Raw genomic sequence first — 22,173 nt, 5'->3', positions numbered from 1 at the left:
ACTTCTGTCAAACTGAAAGCTGTCTGGCTGCCTAAGGAGGCTGAGAATGTCGCCAGCGTTTCAGGCAACGACTCAGATCTGGGTACCATTTTTGCATGTGTGATTATACTTTCCATTTCTTCCCAGTCAACCCAGTAAGATAAATGTTATTTCAGGGGATATGGTATCTACACAGTTTTCCATTTGGATGCGTTTACATTTGCTAAGTACAAATCTACATCAATATCGTCCCTTGTATATTGTGACAACGTGTGGCAGGAAAGCCTGGCTGGTCACATCAAGCCTTACTTCTCATCTCAGGGTCAGAGCTGCCCACTGTCTGGTGTGACTTGAAAAACAAATGGACAAACCTGCATCACTAAAAAAGCTTGTTTCTTTAAACCATTTCAAATAAATACTTCATATGAATTGAAACCGTACAGCCAAGTCGAATACTTTGCTGATTGCTATGTTTAATTATTGCTAACAGATTTGGAACAGGCTGTTTTCCAGTCTACTGTGCTTCTGTGAGGGCGCACAGCCCACGAGTGGGCGCCTTTTATCTTGCTGTCCCTCCTGCGCACCTTACCCAAGCCTGTCTATAAACACAAAGCCCGTGAAGGTGGGACGGGGGTTGGGGTAGAAGTGTGCAATAAAGGTCAAGCCGGACCACAGTGCAGTCCGTAGACGAGGATTTCCTTCATTCTTATCTGTCTTCTCCTTTAAACCCAGCAAGGTATGTGATTTGAGAAGAGCATTTCTATTTAAAGTCTATTGGAAAATAAATTAATAAACACACTTGCAAAAATATGGCAGACTTCAAAATGCAATTAAAAGATAAAAAAACTCTTTGATTAGAAATAAATAAAATATAAAAATGTCACGTTTATTTTACATATACTGTACAAAAAGAACCCAAAAGAGTGCAATGAAGAAATAAAAGGAAAGCATATGAAAATAAATAAGATCTAATATTTGACTGCATTGCTTTTCATCCAAAGAGTCTATCATAGTTTTTCTTTCCTTTTCACGTTAGCTGGGGGGGGGAAAATTAGTGCAATGTTGCAATTGTAGATGCAGTACGGCGCCTGCCTGCCTTAGCGGCCGGGGGCCCTCCAGACCCGTACACGCGGCTGCCGGTGGAGAGTCCGCGGCCCGTGGCGCTGTGCTCCTACACGTGGATGCCCTTCACCGCCTGCTTGATGCTCTCCAGCAGAGCCTTGCATTCTGGGGAATAGTCCCGCTCCAGATTGCTGTACATGTCTGTGAGCGTGTTGACGTACGCTTCAAAATTCTGCTCACTGATGGGCCCCTGAAGGAGGACAAAACACATGGCATCAGTCACGTGACCCAGGCTGCTGGGAAAAGGGGAGCCAGTCCACGGGGGGTACCGTGACTCTGGCATCAGGGAGGGACGCGGGAAGGCAGGCGGCTGCGCGCTCTTCACTCGGTTAATGGGGTGAGCGCGACTGCCCGTGTTTTGGGGTCAGTTTGGAGCCACACCAGGTGGAGGTCTCGCTGCTGGGCTGGGCCCTTCCCAGCTGCACCCTCCTCCCGAGAGGGGCTCTCGGCCTCCCTCACGTGCACGTGCTCAGCATGGAGACCTCGTCTGCAGAAGGCGGGTGTGGGCCCGGCAGGAGGAGGGCTTTGCTCGTCCAGAAGCTTCCTCTGACAGCCCTGGGCCGGGGTTTCAGGGCTGTGAGGCTGGACAAGGTGTCACCAGCTGTCTGGTGGGAATTGTCCTCCTTCATCGTCAGACTCCTTTGTCCATCTCCGCCTTGAGGGTCCGAGCTAGGCTTTCCCCCTCTCTCTGTCTTTCCAGGTGGAATACGGGATTCACAGAGTCCGGTCTGTTCACTCCCTGCTCTTTGCTTGTGCGTGGGCACCTCCTGTCCCTAACGCGGTGGCTCAAACAGAGCAGCCCCTCGCAGCGTGGAAACTGCACGAGTGGAAGGAACGAGTGGCTGGGGAACTGCCGCTCCGCCACTTCTTGGGCCTGCATTTCCCAGCTTTTTGGAAACGTGCCTTACTTACTGCACAAGAGGCGTGGAAGAAGGGACTTGTACGAGGTCTCAGTGCAAAGGAATAAAGGGTATTACTGTGATTGCTGCTGCTGAAGAGCTCGGCTTTCTCAACGTGGAGCTGATTTCACTGTGCCCAGCCGAGCACTGACTCCACGAGCTGCCTGACGCGGCTCTCCGTTCCCTTGTCATTTCTGCCTTCGCCGTGTCATGAGTTTCCAGCTGGACGAGGACCCGGATGGCAGAGTGATAAAGGCCACCTCGCTTGTGCAGGCTTTGGAACCTCCATCAAGTTACGTAAGGCTCAGAGCCTCCAATCCCTCCCCCACAAGATGGGAGACCAGTGCTCGAAATAAATTGTGAACATTTAGTGGGACCCGCCCCCACATCACCGCGAGAGTGCCTTGTATGTAACTATGCAAAGTACAACTTAACTTGCACGGTAACTGTGACTTTTATGGTGCCACTGAAGAAAAAACTATTACAGAATACAAATTTGAAGTATGAGAGAAATGTTAAGAAATAATATAACAAAACAAGAAATAATATAACAATAATATTCAATAATTACCTTAATACCGGCCATAAAGTAATCATTTATTTTCCTTTGGGTTCTTTTTTATTACATTATTGATTTTTTAAAAAAAATATTGTTTTCTTTTCTTACTGTCAGGAGACATATTTGGAATTGGTGAAGATGAGGGTTCCATGCTGGGAAGTTGGACAAATTGTGAGATTTCTTGCTTTCAGGAAAACCAATCCTATTTCTTTATTAAATTGCTGCTTTTTCAAACCCTCTGTATATAAAACTTGCAGCTTTAGAAACCTTGTTCTAAACATGCCTGTACTGAGGAAATGGAAAGCATTCAACAATGCAGCCCTCTTCCAAATGTTTATTATATTTATGAAAATGTAAAGGAAATCAATCTTCTATGAATTTTAAATCGTTGCAATGTCTCAAGCATATGGTTAGGTTTTGGAAATAGGATTCCTTGCTCACTCTTGTGCTTTTTATTCTATATGAGGAGTAGTTATATATATGAAGAACATACTTAGGTAAAGACGCAGACGTAGAGAATGGACTTGAGGACACGGGGAGGGGGAAGGGTAAGCTGGGACGAAGTGAGAGAGTGGCATGGGCATATATACACGACCAAACGTAAAATAGCTAGCTAGTGGGAAGCAGCCGCACAGCACAGGGAGATCAGCTCGGTACTTTGTGACCACCTAGAGTGGTGGGATAGGGAGGGTGGGAGGGAGACGCAAGAGGGAGGGGATATGGGGACGTATGTATACGTATAATTGATTCACTTTGTTATACAGCAGAAACTAACACACCATTGTAAAGCAATTATACTCCAATAAAGATGTTAAAAAAAAAAAAAGAAAGCATGGGTCTCAGACTGTGTAAGCCACGTTAGCAAGCTTCCCATCTGGAAACAAATTTTGAGAGCGGGAACTTTGGCCTCCAATTTTCATTTTACATGATAAACCTAGTTTCAGATAAACCCTCATCATCTGTGAAAGGCTCCTGCGGTATCAGAAGCCCTTGGTCGTGACATAGGCTCAACGTAAACATCCATCACGTTCCCAGGGATGAAGCGTGGGTGGCCCGTCCCCTCGGAGCCGACTTTCCGCCCCAGCCCTGGGTGACGGCTCGCCAGCAAGGGGAGCCCTGGGACGGAGCCGCGCGGCCTCAGACTCACCATCTGCGGGAGTTGGATGTCAGCGAGGCTGGAGATGAGGGCTTGACTCAGGCCCGCCAGGTCCTTCAGCAGACTCTCGTTGCTCTGTTCTATCAGTTTGTTTTCCTCCTCTATCGTCTTTAAGTTGCTCTCCATAGACGTGATCTGAAATGGAAAGAACTTGGGAACGTGGGAAGCGGGCTTTGGAAGGGCGGGGCTTTAGCGGGGTCCGGCGCTGATCAGGCCTATGGCCACCTGTCCTCAGAAAGCGGCAGCCCTGCCCGCCCCCGCCCCCCCACCTTCGCTCTGAGGGCCGGAATCACAGCCCCAAGTGTGGCTCTTCAGCCCAGATTCTCCCACGCCTGCAGTTCCACACCTCCACGTGGCTGTAAGGCGGACTGCAAGGGCAAACCTTCACTATTTCCCCAAACCCGCTCCCTACACAGCCCCCTCCTTCCCAGCTGATGGCAACTTGCTCGCTGCCCAGGCCTGGGAGGCGTCCCTGACAGCGCTTTGTCCCGCACTTCATGTCCACTGGGCTCCCCCGTCAGAGGGCCCAGGACGGAGATGGTGCCCACCTGCACTGCTGCTCCCCAGGGGCAGCCGCCGTGGTGACTGTGACCCCTTCTCAGGGGCGGCCCTGCACCCAGCTGGGCACCACCCAATCTCTTGCTGACCTGTCTTCACCCCACCTACCCACGCGGGTCTCTTCAAATGTCAGGCAGATCGTAGATCAAATATGATCGTGTTAACCCTTGGCTCTAAACCCCGTAATGGTTCTGCGTTCATTCAGAATAAAAACCAACGTCTTAAAAAGGGCCTGGGAAGCCCTGTGTGTCCCCGGGGCCTCACCTCCTACAACCCCCAGGTCACTGACCTGTAGCCACACTCACTCTGCTATTTCTCAAAACGCTGGGCCTTCTCAAGGGTTAGGGGCTTGGCACTGGCTGTTCTACTGTTGGAAACACTCCTCCCCCTTCCTGTTTGGCTAACGGCCTCAGCTCCTCGAGTCCGGCCACATGTTTCCTTCTCCCTGTGGCTGAGCCCCGCTCTCCTCTCTGTATCGAACCCTGGCTGCTTCTCCCCATGCCCTGCCCTCGTGCGATGTAGTTTATCGCTTCTGATTTTTTTGGTTATTGTTTACCTCCCCTTCTAGACTGTAAGCTCCATGAGGGCAAGGCCTTTGCTTTCTTCACTAATGTTCTCAAGACAAGTTCTCATGATTGCGAAAACCACGCATGACGCTCTCTTTGTAGCTTAGATTGCTATTAATGGAAGATTATGACACTGGTCACGCAGAAACCTGCTTTTCAGATGGACTAAAAGCTTCTGTTTTAGGCCCCTGTGAGTGAAGACTTCTGAGAGTCAGTAACCTCAGTGGCCCAAACCCCACGTCTCAGGAAAGGAGAAAAGGGAGAAAGACACTTCAACTTAACTTTGTCTCATTCTTTTCCTTCTGATTTATTGCAATAGAGTTATTATGAGTGTTTTTAAAAATCCTGGACTCGAGAGTTCCCTGGTGGTCCAGTGGTTAGGACTCGGTGCTCTCATTGCTGGGGCCCGAGTTCGATCTCTGGTCGGGGAGCTAAGATCCCGCAAGCCTTGGGGCATGGCCAAAAAACAGACAAACAAAAAAAGACAAAAAACAAATCCTGGACTGAACTTTTAATTCCCTCGTGGGTAAATTTAATCAGGGGCTGGGGCAGACCCAGGAGAATGCAGAATTGAGAAACTGCTTGAGTTTTCAATAAAGAATGTCAGGAAAATCTGGGAAAAGATCCATTTCTATCAAAGACTGACGCATTCAGAGGTGTTCTAGAAAAATCAAATTTAAAAAGTTGCATTGATTTACTTGAATTTCCAATAAAACTAAGGCCTCCTATATCTTCTCATGACGGTTTTTCTAAAGCACCACATACTCCAGAGGCTCTGCAATTATAGGAAGATCGTCTTACTTGCTGATAAAGCCTTTGGTGCACCCAGGCTCACCCAGGTGAGCAGTTTGGCTACAGCTGCCAAACCAGTGATCGTCCAGCGTGAACCATGGATTCAAGCCTTCACAAGGATGTGTACAGGAGACACACTCTGTGTGTTCATTGCAAAAGATCCGTATGTTTTTCTTAAAATTTATTTTATTTATTTTTTGCTGCGTTGGGTCTTTGTTGCTGCGTGCGGGCTTTCTCTAGTTGCAGCGAGCGGGGGCTACTCTTTGTTGCGGTGCGCGGGCTTCTCTTGTTGTGGAGCACGGGCTCTAGGCACACGGGCTCAGTAGTTGTGGCACGTGGGCTCAGTAGTTGTGGCGCACAGGCTCAGTAGTTGTGGCACACAGGCTTAGTTGCTCCACGGCATGTGGGATCTTCCCGGACCAGGGCTCGAACCCGTGTCCCCTGCTTTGGCAGGAGGACTCTCAACCACTGCGCCACCGGGGAAGTCCGATAAGTTTGTTTTTTATCATAGGGTTTAATAGTTCAATGTGTTCCCTCCATTTAGGATTATGATTACCTAAAGATAACTCATTGCTCTCCTGCCTTCTCCTTTCCTCCATCCCTTCCCCCACTGCTTTTCCCTTCCTTCTTCCTTTTTTTTTTTTTACCTGCGTCTGGAGTTTCATCATATCTGCTTCAATTTTAAGGTTGGACTCATTGAGTTCCTTTATTTCTTCATCCAAATGCCTAATTTCTTCATCACTCTCTATACCTGTAAAAAGTCAGACTCTTTTAGTTCAAACAGAAAATAAGAGACTGAGACAAATCTGAGCCCTTTTACACTGAGTTTGTGGTTTGCTAAGTGAAAATAAGATTTTAATTTATAACGTTGAATTTTTACCCATATTCACGATTCTTAAAAAGTGGGTTCAAAGAGTTGCAGGATTTTCGTCCTTAGTAAGAAATGCCCCAGTGTTTACTGTAGGTCTGCTGTGTTCCAGGGCTGCTGCTGGACACTGTGGGGCAGGTGTCTTCACCCTTCCTTCCTCCCACAAAGGCCAGAGCTTCACAGAGGTTAAAGGAGGCCACGGTGACCCCCGACGGGGTCGCATCACCTGCCCCGGGGCCAAAGGAAGGGGCAGAGCCTGCCTGAGCTCCGAAGCCCGGGCATTCTCTCTTGTGCGATGCTGCCAGGACAGGAAGACCTGGATGGTGCTGACTAACAACCAAACGTATGGGGTCTTATGAGCCATTATTAGAGGCAGAGGGGGTCCTGGCAGGTGGGCTCGAGCCCAGGGACACACAGCTCGGCTTCTCCCCGGACCAGAATCAGAAGCAAATGCCTCCCGGGGAGAGTGTGGCTTTGGAGTTTGAATGCTGCCTGGCTCCTGTTCCTGAACTTGCGTCACTTACTTCACGTCCTTGTGCTTCAGTAAAACGTTGTGAGAGTTAACGCGATAAAACATAAAGTGCTGAACATACAACGGGTTCTCAATGCACGGGAGTTATTTTCCCATCATTCTTTTAGAGAAGGAATATGAATACATTTTAAAGATTTTAAAAAGCTGGGAAGAGGAGCTCGTGATCAGGATGCCAGAAGCAGGATTTAAGGTCATTTCAACAGTCCAGAATGATGACTCTAGACCAGGAGATGACAATTCAGCGGGATAAACGCGAACGCCAGCACTTAGATTTAGTGAGACCGATGCGTGAGCAGAGCCGACAATCTGTGCGAAACAGCTCTAGGCTCTGGTACCTTCCTGGGTCGCTGCTCTGGAGCACGGTTCATCACCTACTGAAGGCGGACCTCACATGCCCCACAGCCCAGCAACGCCATTCCTAGGCACACACCTGAGACAAACCTACAGCAGCAGGATGTGTAAGGTGCACGTGGTATGTTCTTCACGGAAGCACAACCTGGAAACAAGCCACCCTTTTTAAGAGTCACACATGGATTTAAAAGATGGAGTGATGCTTTCAGAGAAATAAAGTAACAACAGGTCACAGTCCCCGGCTTGGTTCTCCCCACGTGCTAAAGACACCATCAGATAAAATCCCCAAAGTAAAGTAACTGTTTTGCCTTTGTTTCCCAAATGCGTCAGGATGGTCTTCGAAGGAAACAACACACGCCTGAGATAATGCTGGTGAGAACTCAAGAAAAGTACTCAAGAATCAGAGGGACACAGGAAGATCCAATACAGACCTCAGCTCAGCCACTGTGTATATTAACTGTGGTTGGGGGTTGACGCTAGGAAGGCATGTAGAGAAATAGAGATAGAGATGCTAAATTAAACCATGTGGATTCTCCACAAAAATACCATTCTGAGGGTAGAGCAGAATTTAAGGATTCAAACATAGGTGCTCCAAACTTGAAATTTGATAGAGGGCTTATACCAGGAGCGCACACACACACACACACACACACACACACGCAGGCTCATACAAAAAACTATCATTTTCAGGACTGAAGCACAAAAGTTCAGCCACTGCACCCTAATTCATCAAAAGTCTCATTGCTTGGTTTTCTCTGCTGGAGATCCTTCTTAAAAAGTAAGGTAAACCTAAGACACGGACACCACGAAATTAATTAAATCAGCTTGACTTTTAAAACAATTAGCATCTGCAACACCACATTTACACTTTTACTTTATCACAGCAATTAAAATTCCAACTGAAAAATCAGTAGAGTTGGGGTGGGTTCTGCACAACTCCAAAATCTTAGATATTTTTCTGAGAACTAGAAGACAGAATTTTCTCTGAACTCTGTTCTCTGAAGACCTGAGCATAAATGAGAGCAGAAAGGCATTTTGTCCAGTAGCAAAAGAACATTACATACCTGTTTGTCATGCTGTGTTTATATTCCTTTTTATGTATTAAAAAAAAAATTGTCCTGCTCTAGACTGATCTTTCAACCTACAAGTTTCTGGAAAAATAACACACCAGTCAACACGCACATCTGAAGGCGGCTAATTCCGAATTTGACTCTCTTTTCTTGTGACCTAAGTCATCTTCTCATGATACCACTTGTGTTCACAAGCCTGAGTATTCCCAGGAAACTTTATTCTTCAAGCACCCTTTGTCACATGTCGCCATGCTCTGCTAACTGCCCTAATCACATCACCTGTGAATCTGACCCCCAAGGGTGACAGGTGCAGCATGTTCCCCTCTCTCATCATCCCTATGAAAAATCAAATATGGAAATTTTACCGCCATAACATAATACTGCCAAACATTTTAAATCGATACCTGAAAAAGAAGGTTTGTACCTTCTTTTTTCTCCAAGATGGCTAAAGTATTCCTTAGTTGTATCTTTTATTTAAGTTTTGGATTTCACTTAAATCTCCACACATTTTGAAATAGCTCACCGAGCTCCACTCTCTGTGCTGTATGTCACTAGACGCCACTAGAGGTCACAACAAGGTCACTAGGCTGTTCTCTGAAAACATCACACAGTATATACAAATATACCTATTTCAGCATTTTAACACTGTCATCAGGAACTCTAGCCCCCATGACCTAATACATTCCAGCAAACAAGCCCCCTTCCTCACCTACAGGTGACCAACGAGTTCACACCAGGACTCTGGCCTGTCCTTTGAAATAGCTCTTGGTCCCTACGATGAAAGTGATGGAACTCTGATATATCAGAGCCATTTCCAAACCAACTAGTCACCCCCATGTCACTTGCAATGAAGAAAAAAAAAAAGTAAGGAAAAAAACCCAAGAGATTGTTCTTTAGAGAAAGTGATAGTTTAGTTCAAATTTGAGGAAAGCTTCCTTCTTGCCTAGTCAAATAGCACTTCCCGCACGGAGGATGGTTTAGACACAGGACCCGCCGGAGACCAGGGTCCAGACCTCGGGGGTGGCCGCCCCGCCCTGCCCTCTTACCTCCAGATGCTTTGACCTTGATGGTCATTAGTTCCTCAGAGACCTTGCCCTTCTTGATGGCTTGTGCGTTGAGAGGACATCCAGATAAGCTGTGAAAAGAGAAATCATACCGATATGTGAAACACATATTACTTCTTACAAAAATTAAAATTTTGTACTCGCTACTTCCTCTTTAAGTCTTTGCCTGCCTACTCATTACATTACAATCTGCAGTCTCTGTGCAGAAAGTAACAATATCTATTAAAACAAAAGCAAAAGGCCCTCAAATAAAGTGTTTTGTGTTTTTTTCTCAAATCAAAATACAAATAGCTACTGTTGATAATTATCACTGAATTAATTTTGTTAAAATGTTACTACTTTGCATTCATGTAAGGGCCTTTTTTTAGTAGTGGTTATTTTATTCACTGTAAATGTAAAACTGTATGTATACATTTTGCATAAGATTTGTTCCAGATTAGTCAGAAATGCCATGAATAATAAACCTAGCTCTTCCTGTCTTTATACACACTGTCATTTGATCTTTACAGAATGACTCAAATTGATACAAGCCCCAAATAATATCCCTCCCCCCCGCTTCATGGCAAATCCAGTTTGGGTAGGGGAAAGTTTCGAATTTATTCTTTAACTTGTAAACATCATTTTTCATTAAAGAATCTCCACCTGAAAGGAACAGAAAAGGCAGGGCTGTAGGTGTATTTAAGGAGCCTCACTGCCCACGCAGCGCGCTGCCCGGCAGGCTCTTTATACGCTTTTCCTGGAGATCCACACCCTTCACACCTGCGTCCTTCCTATAATGTCATCTGTTTTGTTTAAATTACACCAAAATGATAATGACAACATTGAACGATACTTGTTTCCTGTAGCACATGATGAGATGATTTCGTTGCTCTATGCAGCCATTAATTCTTTTGTCATTTGGTTATATTTTTGGAGATACCATTTTTAAATAGAATTAAAAATGATAATTAGCCATTGAAAATATTTTTTCCCAGAGAAATTTGTTTACAGTTCATGCATGAAACAATCATTTTCCATCCAAAGATTGGAACACTTGGCAGAGTGAAAGGAGAGTATTTCTGAAACAAAGCCCTTAATAAATGTTTGCAGAATGAATTTTTTTTAAGAATTTAAAATTGTTCTATATTAAGATTTTATGAAATAAAACAATAATAGATATGTAATACTACATATAAAAAGAAGGCTCTGTGGGTTGCCAAGGTTTGATAAATTATGAAATATTTTACACAGGAAAAGAAAATAATGGAAAAGCACAAACTGAACTTTGAACCTGACTTTTCTATTTTGGAAGCTGCTCACTAAAAAGAGTGGCCTTTATAAGCTACATTATCTTTTTTTTTTCCTGGAAAGTTTGTACAAGTCTGTCTTGTCTTCTGTCACATATTGTGTCCTGACAAATGGTTACAAACAGGAGTAATGGTTGGCTGGTAAACTGGATTTTAAAAGTCACCTGTGGGAGGTTTGTAACAAGATGGATGTTAATACTTCCCAAGAACTTCTGTCTCTCCCGTCAAGGGTCTGCACTGTTTAGACAACACAGGGTGAGCGTCCAGGGGGGACAGCCGTGTGGAATGCTAGTGAAACTCCACAACCATGTGCGTTAGAACCGAGTACAGTTAAGTGATGGGAGGGAGGCTTTGGTCTAAAAAAATGCCACTGGATGTTTCGTACCTCCCAATGTGGTTATATCTTCCGGGATATAAAACAAATCCTAAATTTAAGAAAACTAGGGCAAGAAAATATTTTTAATGTCCCTTTTCCTTTTGAGGATGCCACATCCTCCACGAGGCTCGGTCTTGCCGCTCAGGAAAACAGGGAGGTTGGCTGGGCGTCGCCTTTGGGGTTCAGGCTCCGTATCGTAAGGCAGGAGAAACATGCTTTATACGGCCTGGACCAAATTCACAATTCTATGAAGGAAGGGAAAGGCAATTTTTTTTTAAAAGATTTTTAAAAAATTGTTTTTCAAAATTTATTTATTTTTAAAATTTATTCATTTATATATATATTTTTGGCTGCATTGGGTCTTTCTTGCTGCACGCAGGCTTTCTCTAGTTGCAGTGAGTGGGGGCTACTCTTCGTTGCGGTGCGCAGGCTTCTCATTGCGGTGGCTTCTCTTGTTGCGGAGCACGGGCTCTAGGCACGGGGGCTTCAGTAACTGTGACTCACGGGCTCAGTAGTTGTGGCTCGCAGGCTCTAGAGCGCAGGCTCAGTAGTTGTGGCGCACGGGCTTTGTTGCTCCGCGGCATGTGGGATCTTCCCGGACCAGGGCTCGAACCCGTGTCCCCTGCATTGGCAGGTGGAGTCTTAACCACTGCGCCACCAGGGAATCCGCAGGGGAAGGCAATTTAAAACTGTATCTTCATCTGCCCTGTTACAGTAAAACGGCAGGTGACAAATCTGTGTGGTGGACACCATTGTTTATAATATGTTAGGAAACCTCAATAAAATTACAGTTATGGCGTGGCACGAAACGAGTTCTATTAGTCACAGGACTTCTGGTTTTAAAGCTGCAGACATCCATAATGATGTGTATTTAACATAATACCATTTGTCTTCTCAGTTGCTATTCTTTCAAAGTGGAAGTCTGTAACATGAAGTCTTAAAGAAAGGTTTTAAAGTAATTAGTATGTAAACAAAATGCTGATGTAATGCACAGGTAATTGTTCTCAGCCATCCTCTAAGGTAAGTTTTGTAATTATTCCCATTTTGCTGAATCTTAAATGGGAAAAGTTACAGACCTTGCTTTAGAGGACGGCTGAGGAAAGTCTGCACGAGTGCCTCGTCGTCGGGAGGATCCAGGAAACACCAGGGATGGGCTGGTACCCAGCTCGGGAGAGGGGCTCTGGGGCCCCGATGCTGTGAGCTGTGCAGGAGGGGGGCAATCCCTGAACTTCCCTGTGCTCTGATTCTTCTGTCAACTGAGGGCCACCGCAGTCCCTGTAGCTTACAGGGTTTGTAAGGGTTTAAAGGGATAAGTCACGTGAGGAACTTAGAACAGGCTGTCTGCTGGGACAGAGCAGCCTGGAATAGCAGTTGGCCCTCGGCAGTGACGGGAAAGAGAACAGAACAAGTCAGGACGTCAGGGCTGAGAACAGGACAGATAAAGGTGTAACGTAGGTCAGTACGTGTGATCCCAGCATGTCATTCCTACTTTAATGAATTATTGCATAGCTACACATATATTCATATAATTGTACAAAAGGGAAAGGAAATAGTCTGTGCTGAACACCTACTCTGTACCAGGCAATAAGCCAGGTATTTTATTACCTTATTTGTTTAAATCCTACACATAGTAAAGAAAAGCATTCCACCCCGAAGAGAAAACCCCAGGTTACATTTGGGCTCTTAAATCCTTTGAGTAGCAAGAGTGAAAAACAGTGAAATCTGAATTATTCATCTGTCTAAATTCTTAACTGTTTTTCTTCTCCTAGAACATAGTATCTCTGCATTAATACTGCAGCCCATATTTTTGAACTCATAATTTTCTTTTCTTATTATGAAATAAATAGTATGTACACAGACACATACAACGTGTACTTGCAGTTGAAAGAATACCCTTGAGGGGCATACCTTGAATTTACCTTCAAACACAGAACGCGCTTTGAAGGTTCACCTGCCCCGTAGCAACAGCTGTCCCCTGTCCCGCAGAGACAGCCAGTAACTCCAACTGCAGATGAAAGATCACCTAGTTTTTTAAAACGTGATTTTGCTACACGTTTTTTCACTTTGTGGGACAGAATCCCACCACACGTAGCCCTCAGCGCTCTGTCCCACTCAACACCTGCTCCAAGTCCGCCTGCGGTGCCTTTGCATCCACACGGATCCGAGGCCCTGCAGGTGGAGCCACTCCTGTGCCCTGCGCTGCAGGGGCCAAGGTGGCGGGCAGGCGGTCTCCAGCCTGGCGCTGGGAAGCCGACCTCCTGGCACACGTCCGTCTCCATCTCCGGGTGCAGGAGAGCCTCTGGGACTGAGCCTGGACGCCTGGCGGCTGGACAGCAGGGCACCCTCACCAGCTCCTTTACATCTGAGGCATCAGCTTCCTGACATGGTTCTACCAATCCCTCTTCCACTTACAGCTCTGAGGGTCCCTGCAGCTCTACATCCTCACCAGGCCTGGCGTCATCACGTAAAACCACTCCAGGATTTTTCAAGAGAAATCTGTGTTCTAACTGAGGGATGCACTCGCCACAATCCAGCATTAGTATTTCATTATCGATGTCAACATGGATATGACAGGGTCCACGGTGAGAAAGCACAGCTGCTGTGCAGCTACGAGGCTCACTTGACGTGTGACTGTCCTTCCTGGACGGGAAACGATGGTACAGACCCAGAAGAAAACAACGTGCACTGTTGTGAACGTGATCAGGCATCTGAGAACCGTCAAAAAATAAACCACCTGAAGAGATCAGGTTTCCTCCATAAGCAGGTGTAGCTCTTGGAAAACTTCATCTCCTGACACCGTCGGTGTGCACCTCGAAACCGGAACCAGCTTTGCTCTGCGGGCATCCTGCCCATAAGCAGAGCTTCAGGACTCGCAAAGCTTTGTTAGATCCTAAATCTGTATCGTGCGCCACAGCCCCATGACCAGAGACGTGTGCAGTGAGCCTTCCAGCCCCGCTCCTTAGTTTGTATTTTGGCCGTGCCGCTTGGCCCGTGGGATCTTAGTTCCCTGACCAGGGATCGAAACTGCACCCTTGGCAGTGAAAGCGCGGGGTCCTAAGCACTGGACCGCCAGGGAATTCCGCCAGCTCCTCTCCTTGATGGAGAATGTGGACAAAAGCCTGGTTTAAGATCAGTGCTCCTGACAAAGAGCCTGGTTGACATACGTGCCGCTCGATGATGAAGGAGCTGAGTCCTTGTGAAGCTAAAACAGTTTTCTCAATCTCTCTTGTCCTCCGTGTACTTAGTAATCGCTGTGTCCTTTCTTTCTGGCCGCTGGGATGACTCACAGCTTCCCAGCTGCAACCTAACTACCATCTGGCCTGAGATGGAGCCGGGTGGCGAGCAGAAGGGCATGACGCAAACACGCAAAGTGAACGTTCACGACCACACGACAGAAGGGAGGAGCTATTGCCACTTGGGACTGAAGTGAACCACTGACAGAACCATTAAAAACAGCAGCACAAGCACTATTTTAGAATTAAAAAACCACAAGCACGGTTTCACAAGTGGTGGAAAATCGTGCAGTGAATTTCAGAAATAGAGAAAATAACATCTTCCATCCTTCAAACTGGTCCAATATCTAACTGGCAAGACTCATTACTTGGACATCTAAGATGCTACAATTAATGACCTTGAGGGGGTCGCTCCCCCCCCACCCCGGACAATCCAGGTAACAAACAATCACAGCAACCACACATTAAGAAGCAAAGCGGGGCCTCCCTGGTGGCGCAGTGGTTGGGAGTCCGCCTGCCGATGCAGGGGACACGGGTTCGTGCCCCGGTCCGGGAAGATCCCACATGCCGCGGAGCGGCTGGGCCCGTGAGCCATGGCCGCTGAGCCTGCGCGTCCGGAGCCTGTGCTCCGCAACGGGAGAGGCCACGACAGTGAGAGGCCTGCGTACTGCAAAAAAAAAAAAAAGAAGCAAAGCTTACCTCCTGTGGGTGACAAACACGTTGTTCACGTGGCCCAGCCCATTGCAGCCGGGCAGCGGGCAGTGGGGAAGTTCCTGTTTGTTCAGCTTCCAGGAGAGGGGGGCCCCATTGAGAGGGTTCTCCTTCTGTCTCTTGGCGGCCAGGGGACAGCCAGAAGCCGTGCGGTGGGATGTGTATTTACCTGATATGTGACCTTGGCCGTCACACCCGATCACAGGGCATCTGGAGAGACACAGACAGTCGTTAGCAGCTGGGAGAGACGAGATAAGCCAGGTGACTTACTGAGGCGAGGCACTGATGCGAGCGAAGGAGGAGGTGGCGGTGAGAGCAGACCACACGGGGGGCACGTGGGGAAACGACAGCGTCTACCAGATGTCTTCCAACCAGGGAGACAGCAGTGCTGGCAGCAGGGATGGCCCTCAGGCTCCCAGCTAAGCAACCGTCATGCATTATCTCACGTGAGCCTCACTGCTCACCTGGTGGGCAGAGACGCTGTTACCCCACTTTAGAGGGGCGGAGAATGACTTCTAGAGCTCAGGGGACTTGCCACCAGTTTAGAAGGAGTGGAGTCAAGTGTGTGGCCACACTTCTCAGCTCCAGAAACAGCCAGGGAAGCCCTTGGTTACGGGTTACGTTGCCTCCAAACAAAGACCAAGGGTCTAACGTGTCAACTGGCGCTCCCTCATCACAGTCCCTGGCTCAGAGAACGGGAGTTCTGATTTCCAAATGTCTAAATATTGCACGTTGTCGAGCAAGCCTCTGTACATTTCTGCACCTGTATCTTCATCTGTCACCCAAGACCTGAAGCATGTTTCTCAGAGGAGGGAGTTCGCTTTAGATAAAATTGCGCCTTAAGTTTCAGGGGAGCCCGCAGCCATGTGTGTCACACCAGGGCACGTCCACGAGGCTGCTTTCCTTTAAAACCGCTGGGCAAGGACCAAGTCCTGCTTTCCTTTGCACCATCGGAGACCCGTGTGAGCACCACTGGGGAGGGCGAGGTGTTCTGCAGCCTCCGAGCTCCCATGCTGCTCCCAGGGCCTCGTGATGAGCAAGACACGCAGTTGCCTCCCAACCGAAGTCCCCCCGTTTGTCCCACAAGTGGCCTCTGCCCTGATGCCGCCGCCTCAGCTGTCACACTTACTTGAGTTCAGGGTCTTCCTTTTCTTCCTTCGTAGGGGTCACCTTGACACCACCTTTCCTGGCACGAGGGCAGCCGGACAGGCTGAAATACGGACCCAACAAAGAACAAAACAGAAGCATGTGATCTCACGGGCGCGGCTGCCACCGCCCTGACTTCCATCTCGGGCATGGGGTCAGTCTTACCTTCGGTGGGAGGCATAGTTTCCGGTCACGTGCCCCGAACCGTCACAGCCTGGAGTGGGACACCTGGAAGACACGAGAGCGGAGCTGAGGCCGCGTAGGAGTGGTAGGGGGTCACAACAAATCACACAGAGACAAGCAGTCAAACAGAATGAGCTGATTTGTGGGACTCTTTGCTTGTACAGAACTGGTTTTTGGCTAAGAATCCTTTTTTAAAAAAATAAATTTATTTTTAATTTATTTATTTTTGACTGTGTTGGATCTTCGTTGCTGCACGTGGGCTTTCTCTAGTTGTGGCGAGCGGGGTCTACTCTTCATTGCGGTGCGCGGGCTTCTCATTGCAGTGGCTTCTCTTGTTGCGGAGCACGGGCTCTAGGTGCACGGGCTTCAGTAGTTGCGGCACGTGGGCTCAGTAGTTGTGGCTCGCAGGCTCTAGTGGGCAGGCTCAGTAGTTGTGGCACACGGGCTTAGTTGCTCCGTGGCATGTAGGATCTTCCTGGACCAGGGCTCGAACCCGTGTCCCCTGCATTGGCAGGCGGATTCTTTTTTTTTTTTTTTTTTTTTGCTGTACGTGGGCCTCTCACTGTTGTGGCCTCTCCTGTTGCAGAGCACAGGCTCTGGACGCGCAGGCTGAGCAGCCATGGCGCACGGGCCTAGCCGCTCCGCGGCATGTGGGATCTTCCCAGACCGGGCCACGAACCTGTGTCCCCTGCATCGGCAGGCGGACTCTCAACCACTGCGCCACCAGGGAAGCCCTAAGTATCCATTTTTAAAGGAAATATTAAGATGTGTTAACTACCGTCCAATGCTTGGAAGACACCATATTCATTGTTACCCTCCATTCTTTTTTCCTTCTTTTTAAGCCTTATATTTTTAATTGAAGTGTAGTTGATTTCCAGTGTTGTGTTAGTTTCAGGTGTACAGCAGAGTGATTCAGTTATATATATATGTATATACATAAAATTTTTCCGATTCTTTTCCCTTATGGGTTATTACAAGTCTCGAGTATAGTTCCCTGTGCTACACAATAGGTCCCTGTTGTTAAACCTTATTTTGGAAGGAATCTGAAATTCAACCCACAACTTACTGCTGGGCTTCTGTCTACATCATGCAAAGTTCTTATCTTTTGCTTAAGAAAAAAGAGTTTCCAAATTGTTTCTGTGTGTAATTTATTTCCTTTGATTTGCTCCAACACCATGATAATCCCTTACATTCAGATGGACAGCAGTGGTGGATGGGACAACCAGAGACCTGGTGGATTAATGCACCTGCCAAAGAACCTAGGACATTTGCACCTGCCTGTTCTGCCTCAGGGTCCACCTTAAGAAGTCTTGTGGAAACTCTACCAATAACTCTGACTGACAGTCAACCGTTAAATTTGGAGTCAGGGGAGTGAAGGTGGAAGGAGATTCCAATTTTACTTAGAATGCTAATTAGGAACAGGGTTTAAAATACACTTGAATGCAAAAATATACAGAGATCTCACTCTTTTGTTGCCTTAAAAAATGCCAGATACTAATACAAATGTAGAGGTGGGCTTCCCCGGTGGCACAGTGGTTAAGAGTCTGCCTGCCAATGCAGGGGACATGGGTTCGATCCCTGGTCTGGGAAAATCCCACATGCCGTGGGGCAACTAAGCCCGTGTGCCACAACTACTGAGCCTGTGCTCTAGAGCCCGTGAGCCACAACTACTGAGGCAGCGAGCCACAACTACTGAGGTGGCGAGCTACAACTACTGAGTCTGCACTCTAGAGCCCATAAGCCACAACTACTGAGCCCGCACGCCACAACTACTGAAGGCTGCGCGCCTAGAGCCCGTGCTCTGCAATGAGAGGCCACCGCGATGAGAAGCCCACGCACCGCAACGAAGAGTAGCCCCCACTCGCCGCAACTAGAGAAAGCTCACACGCAGCAACAAAGACCCAACACAACCAAAAGTAAAAAAGTATAAATAAAATAAATAAATAAATTTATAAAAAAATAAAACGCAGAGGCTGTCATAAAATGTCTGCTTTCCCGAAAGTTCTTGTAGACAAGGTCATTGTTATTATTTCACTTGTATGCCCACCCGGGTTCAGATTTCTACTCAAACAAGAGTTTGAGAAAGATAATAATCCAAAGAAGAATGTGAACATTATTCCTTTCCTTAAACTCTAACCCACTGAACTTTCACAGAAATTCTTCTATATTCAATCTTGAGGCGGAACATAGGGAGTGAATGCTTTTCTCGAAGGAAATATGAAATCTGTATATGTCTCCTCGAGCTAACTAGAGAACCCTGCAATGATTCTCTAATCAAACATTTAGAGATTTAATACATATTCTATACTGAAGAAAGGCTCAGATGCTATTAATATTTTTAGTAAAATAGTGGTTTACTAGCACATTGCAATTCTGGAAAAGTCTATGCCAAAAAAACCTTGTTTTGAAATTCTCCCCGAATATCCAAACAAGAGGTCAATGAAATGTCCCCTTTTCTTTCTGTACAGAAAAAACCACAAAGATGTTACTTATTAGGTGACTGTATAAAGCAGGTAAGTACTGAACATTGCTATAGAACCACTCAATCTACATGTTTTCAATGTATTATCAACATTTTCTTCTAGAAATAATGTTTAGAGAAAATACTTAGCAGAACTGATAGCTATTTTTAAGATACGGCAATATAGAAGTTCAGAGCAATTGAGTAAGACTGAGTGCGTATGCCCAGCCCTTCTCTCCTTTCAATCTGCTAGTAAGTCTCCACTTCACGTCCTGCCATTTCAATCTAGAAAAATGGTAGCCAAGAAAATGATTCCTAGAACCTACACTGACACAATCAATTGTACACTCACTTTGTATATTTTAGAGTTGTCCTTACTATTCATGGTACTAAAATTCTGAATTTTTATACCAGTTTAATATCACATCTTGTTTCATAAACGTTTTCCAGATAATTTTTAGATAAATTTTAAACAAGTTAAAAAATGGAAATACTAGCAAAATATTAAGAAGATATATTCTCTGAAATTTTACCTGTAATTTAGACACCAAGTGTTAATTCTACTATTTACACAAATATTATTTTATCACTAGACTTAGTAACACTGATTTTTCCTAAAATATTATGTGCAAATGCATTTTTCTAATTTTGATTAATGTTATTCTTCATCTTTTCTAAATGTATGCCTTATATTTTTAAAGGGTAAATAGTGGATTATAACTTTTTATTAGTCTACAAGTATTATAACAACACATGAAAATAACAAGTGAGAAGTTTGGGATAAAAGAAGATAATAGTAGGAAAAATCAAATCAATCAACGAAAGTTAATATACGTGTGACTCTGAGATCCTGTAGACAAGGTGAAAATGAGCCAGAATTGTATGTCGCCCCCAAAAGCGAAAGGCTGTCGTATGATTCAAAATGCCCACAAGGTAAAGTACTGTGCAGTTTTCCTAAAGTCAGATGATGAAAATGCTGGCCGTACCCTCCTAGGTCTGATTAGTATACACGTTCTGAAGGTAACAGAGAAAAGGTGTCGTAGGTGTTCAACATCATTGCTTTTAACATTTTTTTTTTTTTTTCTGTACGCGGGCCTCTCACTGTTGTGGCCTCTCCCGTTGCGGAGCACAGGCTCCGGACGCGCAGGCTCAGTGGCCATGGCTCACGGGCCCAGCCGCTCCGCGGCATGTGGGATCTTCCCGGACCGGGGCTCGAACCTGCATTCCCTGCATCGGCAGGCGGAATCCCAACCGCTGTGCCACCAGGGAAGGCCAACACCATTGCTTTTAAAAACATTGTAAAATACAAACCTTCCAAGTCCAGCTAATTAACTAAACTAAATTCCAGCGATTTGGTTTTAGCTGTTTGAGCTTTTGGTGAGAGAGCTCGTGGTCGTAATTTACTCAGGTGCCGTCTGCCCCTGGTTAGGGCCACCCTGGCCAGACACTTACTTGAGTTCCTGAGAGTTGGCCGCCATGAGGGATTTCAGAGTCTTATCTGCCAAAGGACATCCAGAAACACTGAAGAGGGAGGAGAAAGCAAAAACAGAGACACACGCGCTGACACACGCAGGCCCGACTTGGGGGCAGCCTGAGCTGGTGAACACATGTTCAATCCACCGACGGGGTTTGGGACAAAGTCTGAACCCGGCTTTGCTGCTCTAGTGAGTCCGGGCTTTGGGCACCTTGACTACTTGTCACAGACTCTGGTTTGCTATTTACCAAACCAGGGGCTTTAGCCCAGCGAGACCCCCGGCTCCAGTGATGACTGACCCAGAGAACCCTCCCTCTGCATCCCGAGGGATGGTGCTCAGAAGTTAAGGCCCTGCCCAGAGGGACAGCGAATCACATGGGTGACACAGGTGGGAGGAAGGGCCGAGCACAGCCTCTGCACTACTGTCCCTCAAACCCTTTACTGAAGCCTTCCACAGCGTAAAAGGTCAGTTCAGGTCACTGCTGTCCTCCCTGGGTTTCACTTGAGCCCTAAAGCTAGACAAGACCCGAGCCTGACATGAACTCTAACTTCTGGCTGTAGCCTGGATCATAGGATCAGAAAACCGTTATTGACCAGGGAAGTACACTTTCTTTACAATATCAGTAAAAAGACTGAAGACTTAGCTTTATTTCTGAAAAACGAAACGAACCAAAACCCCAACTAACTCAGTCTCCAACTCCCGATCGAGATAATATCTTTCTAGAGAGGGTGAGGGTGAGTCCTTACAGAGGACAGATGTGGAACGCCTAAGTGAGAGGGTGGGGAGCTACCTGCGATGAGATGCATAGTTGCCTGTGACGTGCCCGCTCCCGTCGCATCCTGGCGTTGGACAGCTGGGTCAATAAAAACATAGAATCAGGGTCAGGTGCCTTCACGGATGCACTTGCTCTGACTGGGTATGAGGTAGCTTCTCTTTTCAAGACCAGTTAACACATATGGGACGTGAAGAAGCTAATGAGCTAAAGATGTAGATTATATAAGGACCAGCAGACGAGACAAGAGGGAACTGCCATGATCCTGAGTTATTAGTTTCCAGGATCACATCAGCTCTCTGATTCAGACGATGGAGGACAGTGATGCTAAAATACGTGTCCTGGCAATGGATGTGAGTCAATCGACAGTCAGTGGTGTTCTATTTCTTTGAAAATATGAGTTATACAACATAAATATTAAAAACCCATGCTTCACCGTGATAGCAGCTCTTAGGTACCAATTATATCACAGATTTCAGAAAGAAATTTTTGTGACTTTTTTTAAAGAAAAAGATAACATAGTAACTTCATAAGCATGTTAGAAAACACCTGAAAAAGAAGATCTTTGAAAATACTACATATGGCTAAAATGTAAACTGACATTTTAGATGGGACAGCTGCTGATAGTACAGAAATAGTTACGAAGTTTAGTTAAGAAAGCCTGTGATCAGTTTCATCCAAAGTTTTGAACCCAGCAAAGACGATGAGGAATTAACCACCTAAGCGGTAGGCTCTCCGGGCTGCCTGCCCAGGACCGGAGTCTCTCCCCGGCACTTCATTTATCTCAGAAGCCGGTCACGTTCTGTGCATCTTATGTGTGTTTTAAAAATAATGCAAGTGGATAGTTATCCTGAGCAGTTTTGCCGCCAGAGTTAACAGATTCCTTGGTTTCGGAGCCCTTTATTTCCCTCTGACGCTGCTTGAAAGTTGCTGGTGTGAGGTAAGCAGATTGACCCCAGCCCACTCGGTGGTCTTTGTGTCAATAATCAGGGACATCAGCTACGTCACTCGTGC

At 46.4% G+C, this 22,173-nt stretch overlaps 1 protein-coding gene across 1 annotated transcript in view; it reads right to left on the bottom strand.

Moving 5' to 3' along the window:
- Window positions 1–1,150: 1,150 nt before the first annotated feature.
- Window positions 1,151–22,173, bottom strand: part of ST18 (ST18 C2H2C-type zinc finger transcription factor) — a gene marked incomplete at both ends in the record, with an annotated part of 90,657 nt that continues 69,634 nt past the window's right edge. Inside the window, 9 exons of the mRNA XM_079901151.1 lie at window positions 1,151–1,291; window positions 3,707–3,850; window positions 6,279–6,382; window positions 9,499–9,587; window positions 15,111–15,332; window positions 16,252–16,332; window positions 16,434–16,496; window positions 20,365–20,433; window positions 21,178–21,240. Coding sequence (XP_079757277.1) covers window positions 1,151–1,291; window positions 3,707–3,850; window positions 6,279–6,382; window positions 9,499–9,587; window positions 15,111–15,332; window positions 16,252–16,332; window positions 16,434–16,496; window positions 20,365–20,433; window positions 21,178–21,240 — 976 coding nt within the window. The remainder of the gene's footprint in view (window positions 1,292–3,706; window positions 3,851–6,278; window positions 6,383–9,498; window positions 9,588–15,110; window positions 15,333–16,251; window positions 16,333–16,433; window positions 16,497–20,364; window positions 20,434–21,177; window positions 21,241–22,173) is intronic.

The sequence above is a fragment of the Stenella coeruleoalba genome (assembly GCF_951394435.1).
Source record: "Stenella coeruleoalba genome assembly, chromosome: 17".
In the NCBI taxonomy this organism is placed as follows: Eukaryota; Metazoa; Chordata; class Mammalia; order Artiodactyla; family Delphinidae; genus Stenella; species Stenella coeruleoalba.
Note: the sequence above shows the minus strand (reverse complement) of the source record. Positions and strands in the feature narration are given on the sequence as shown.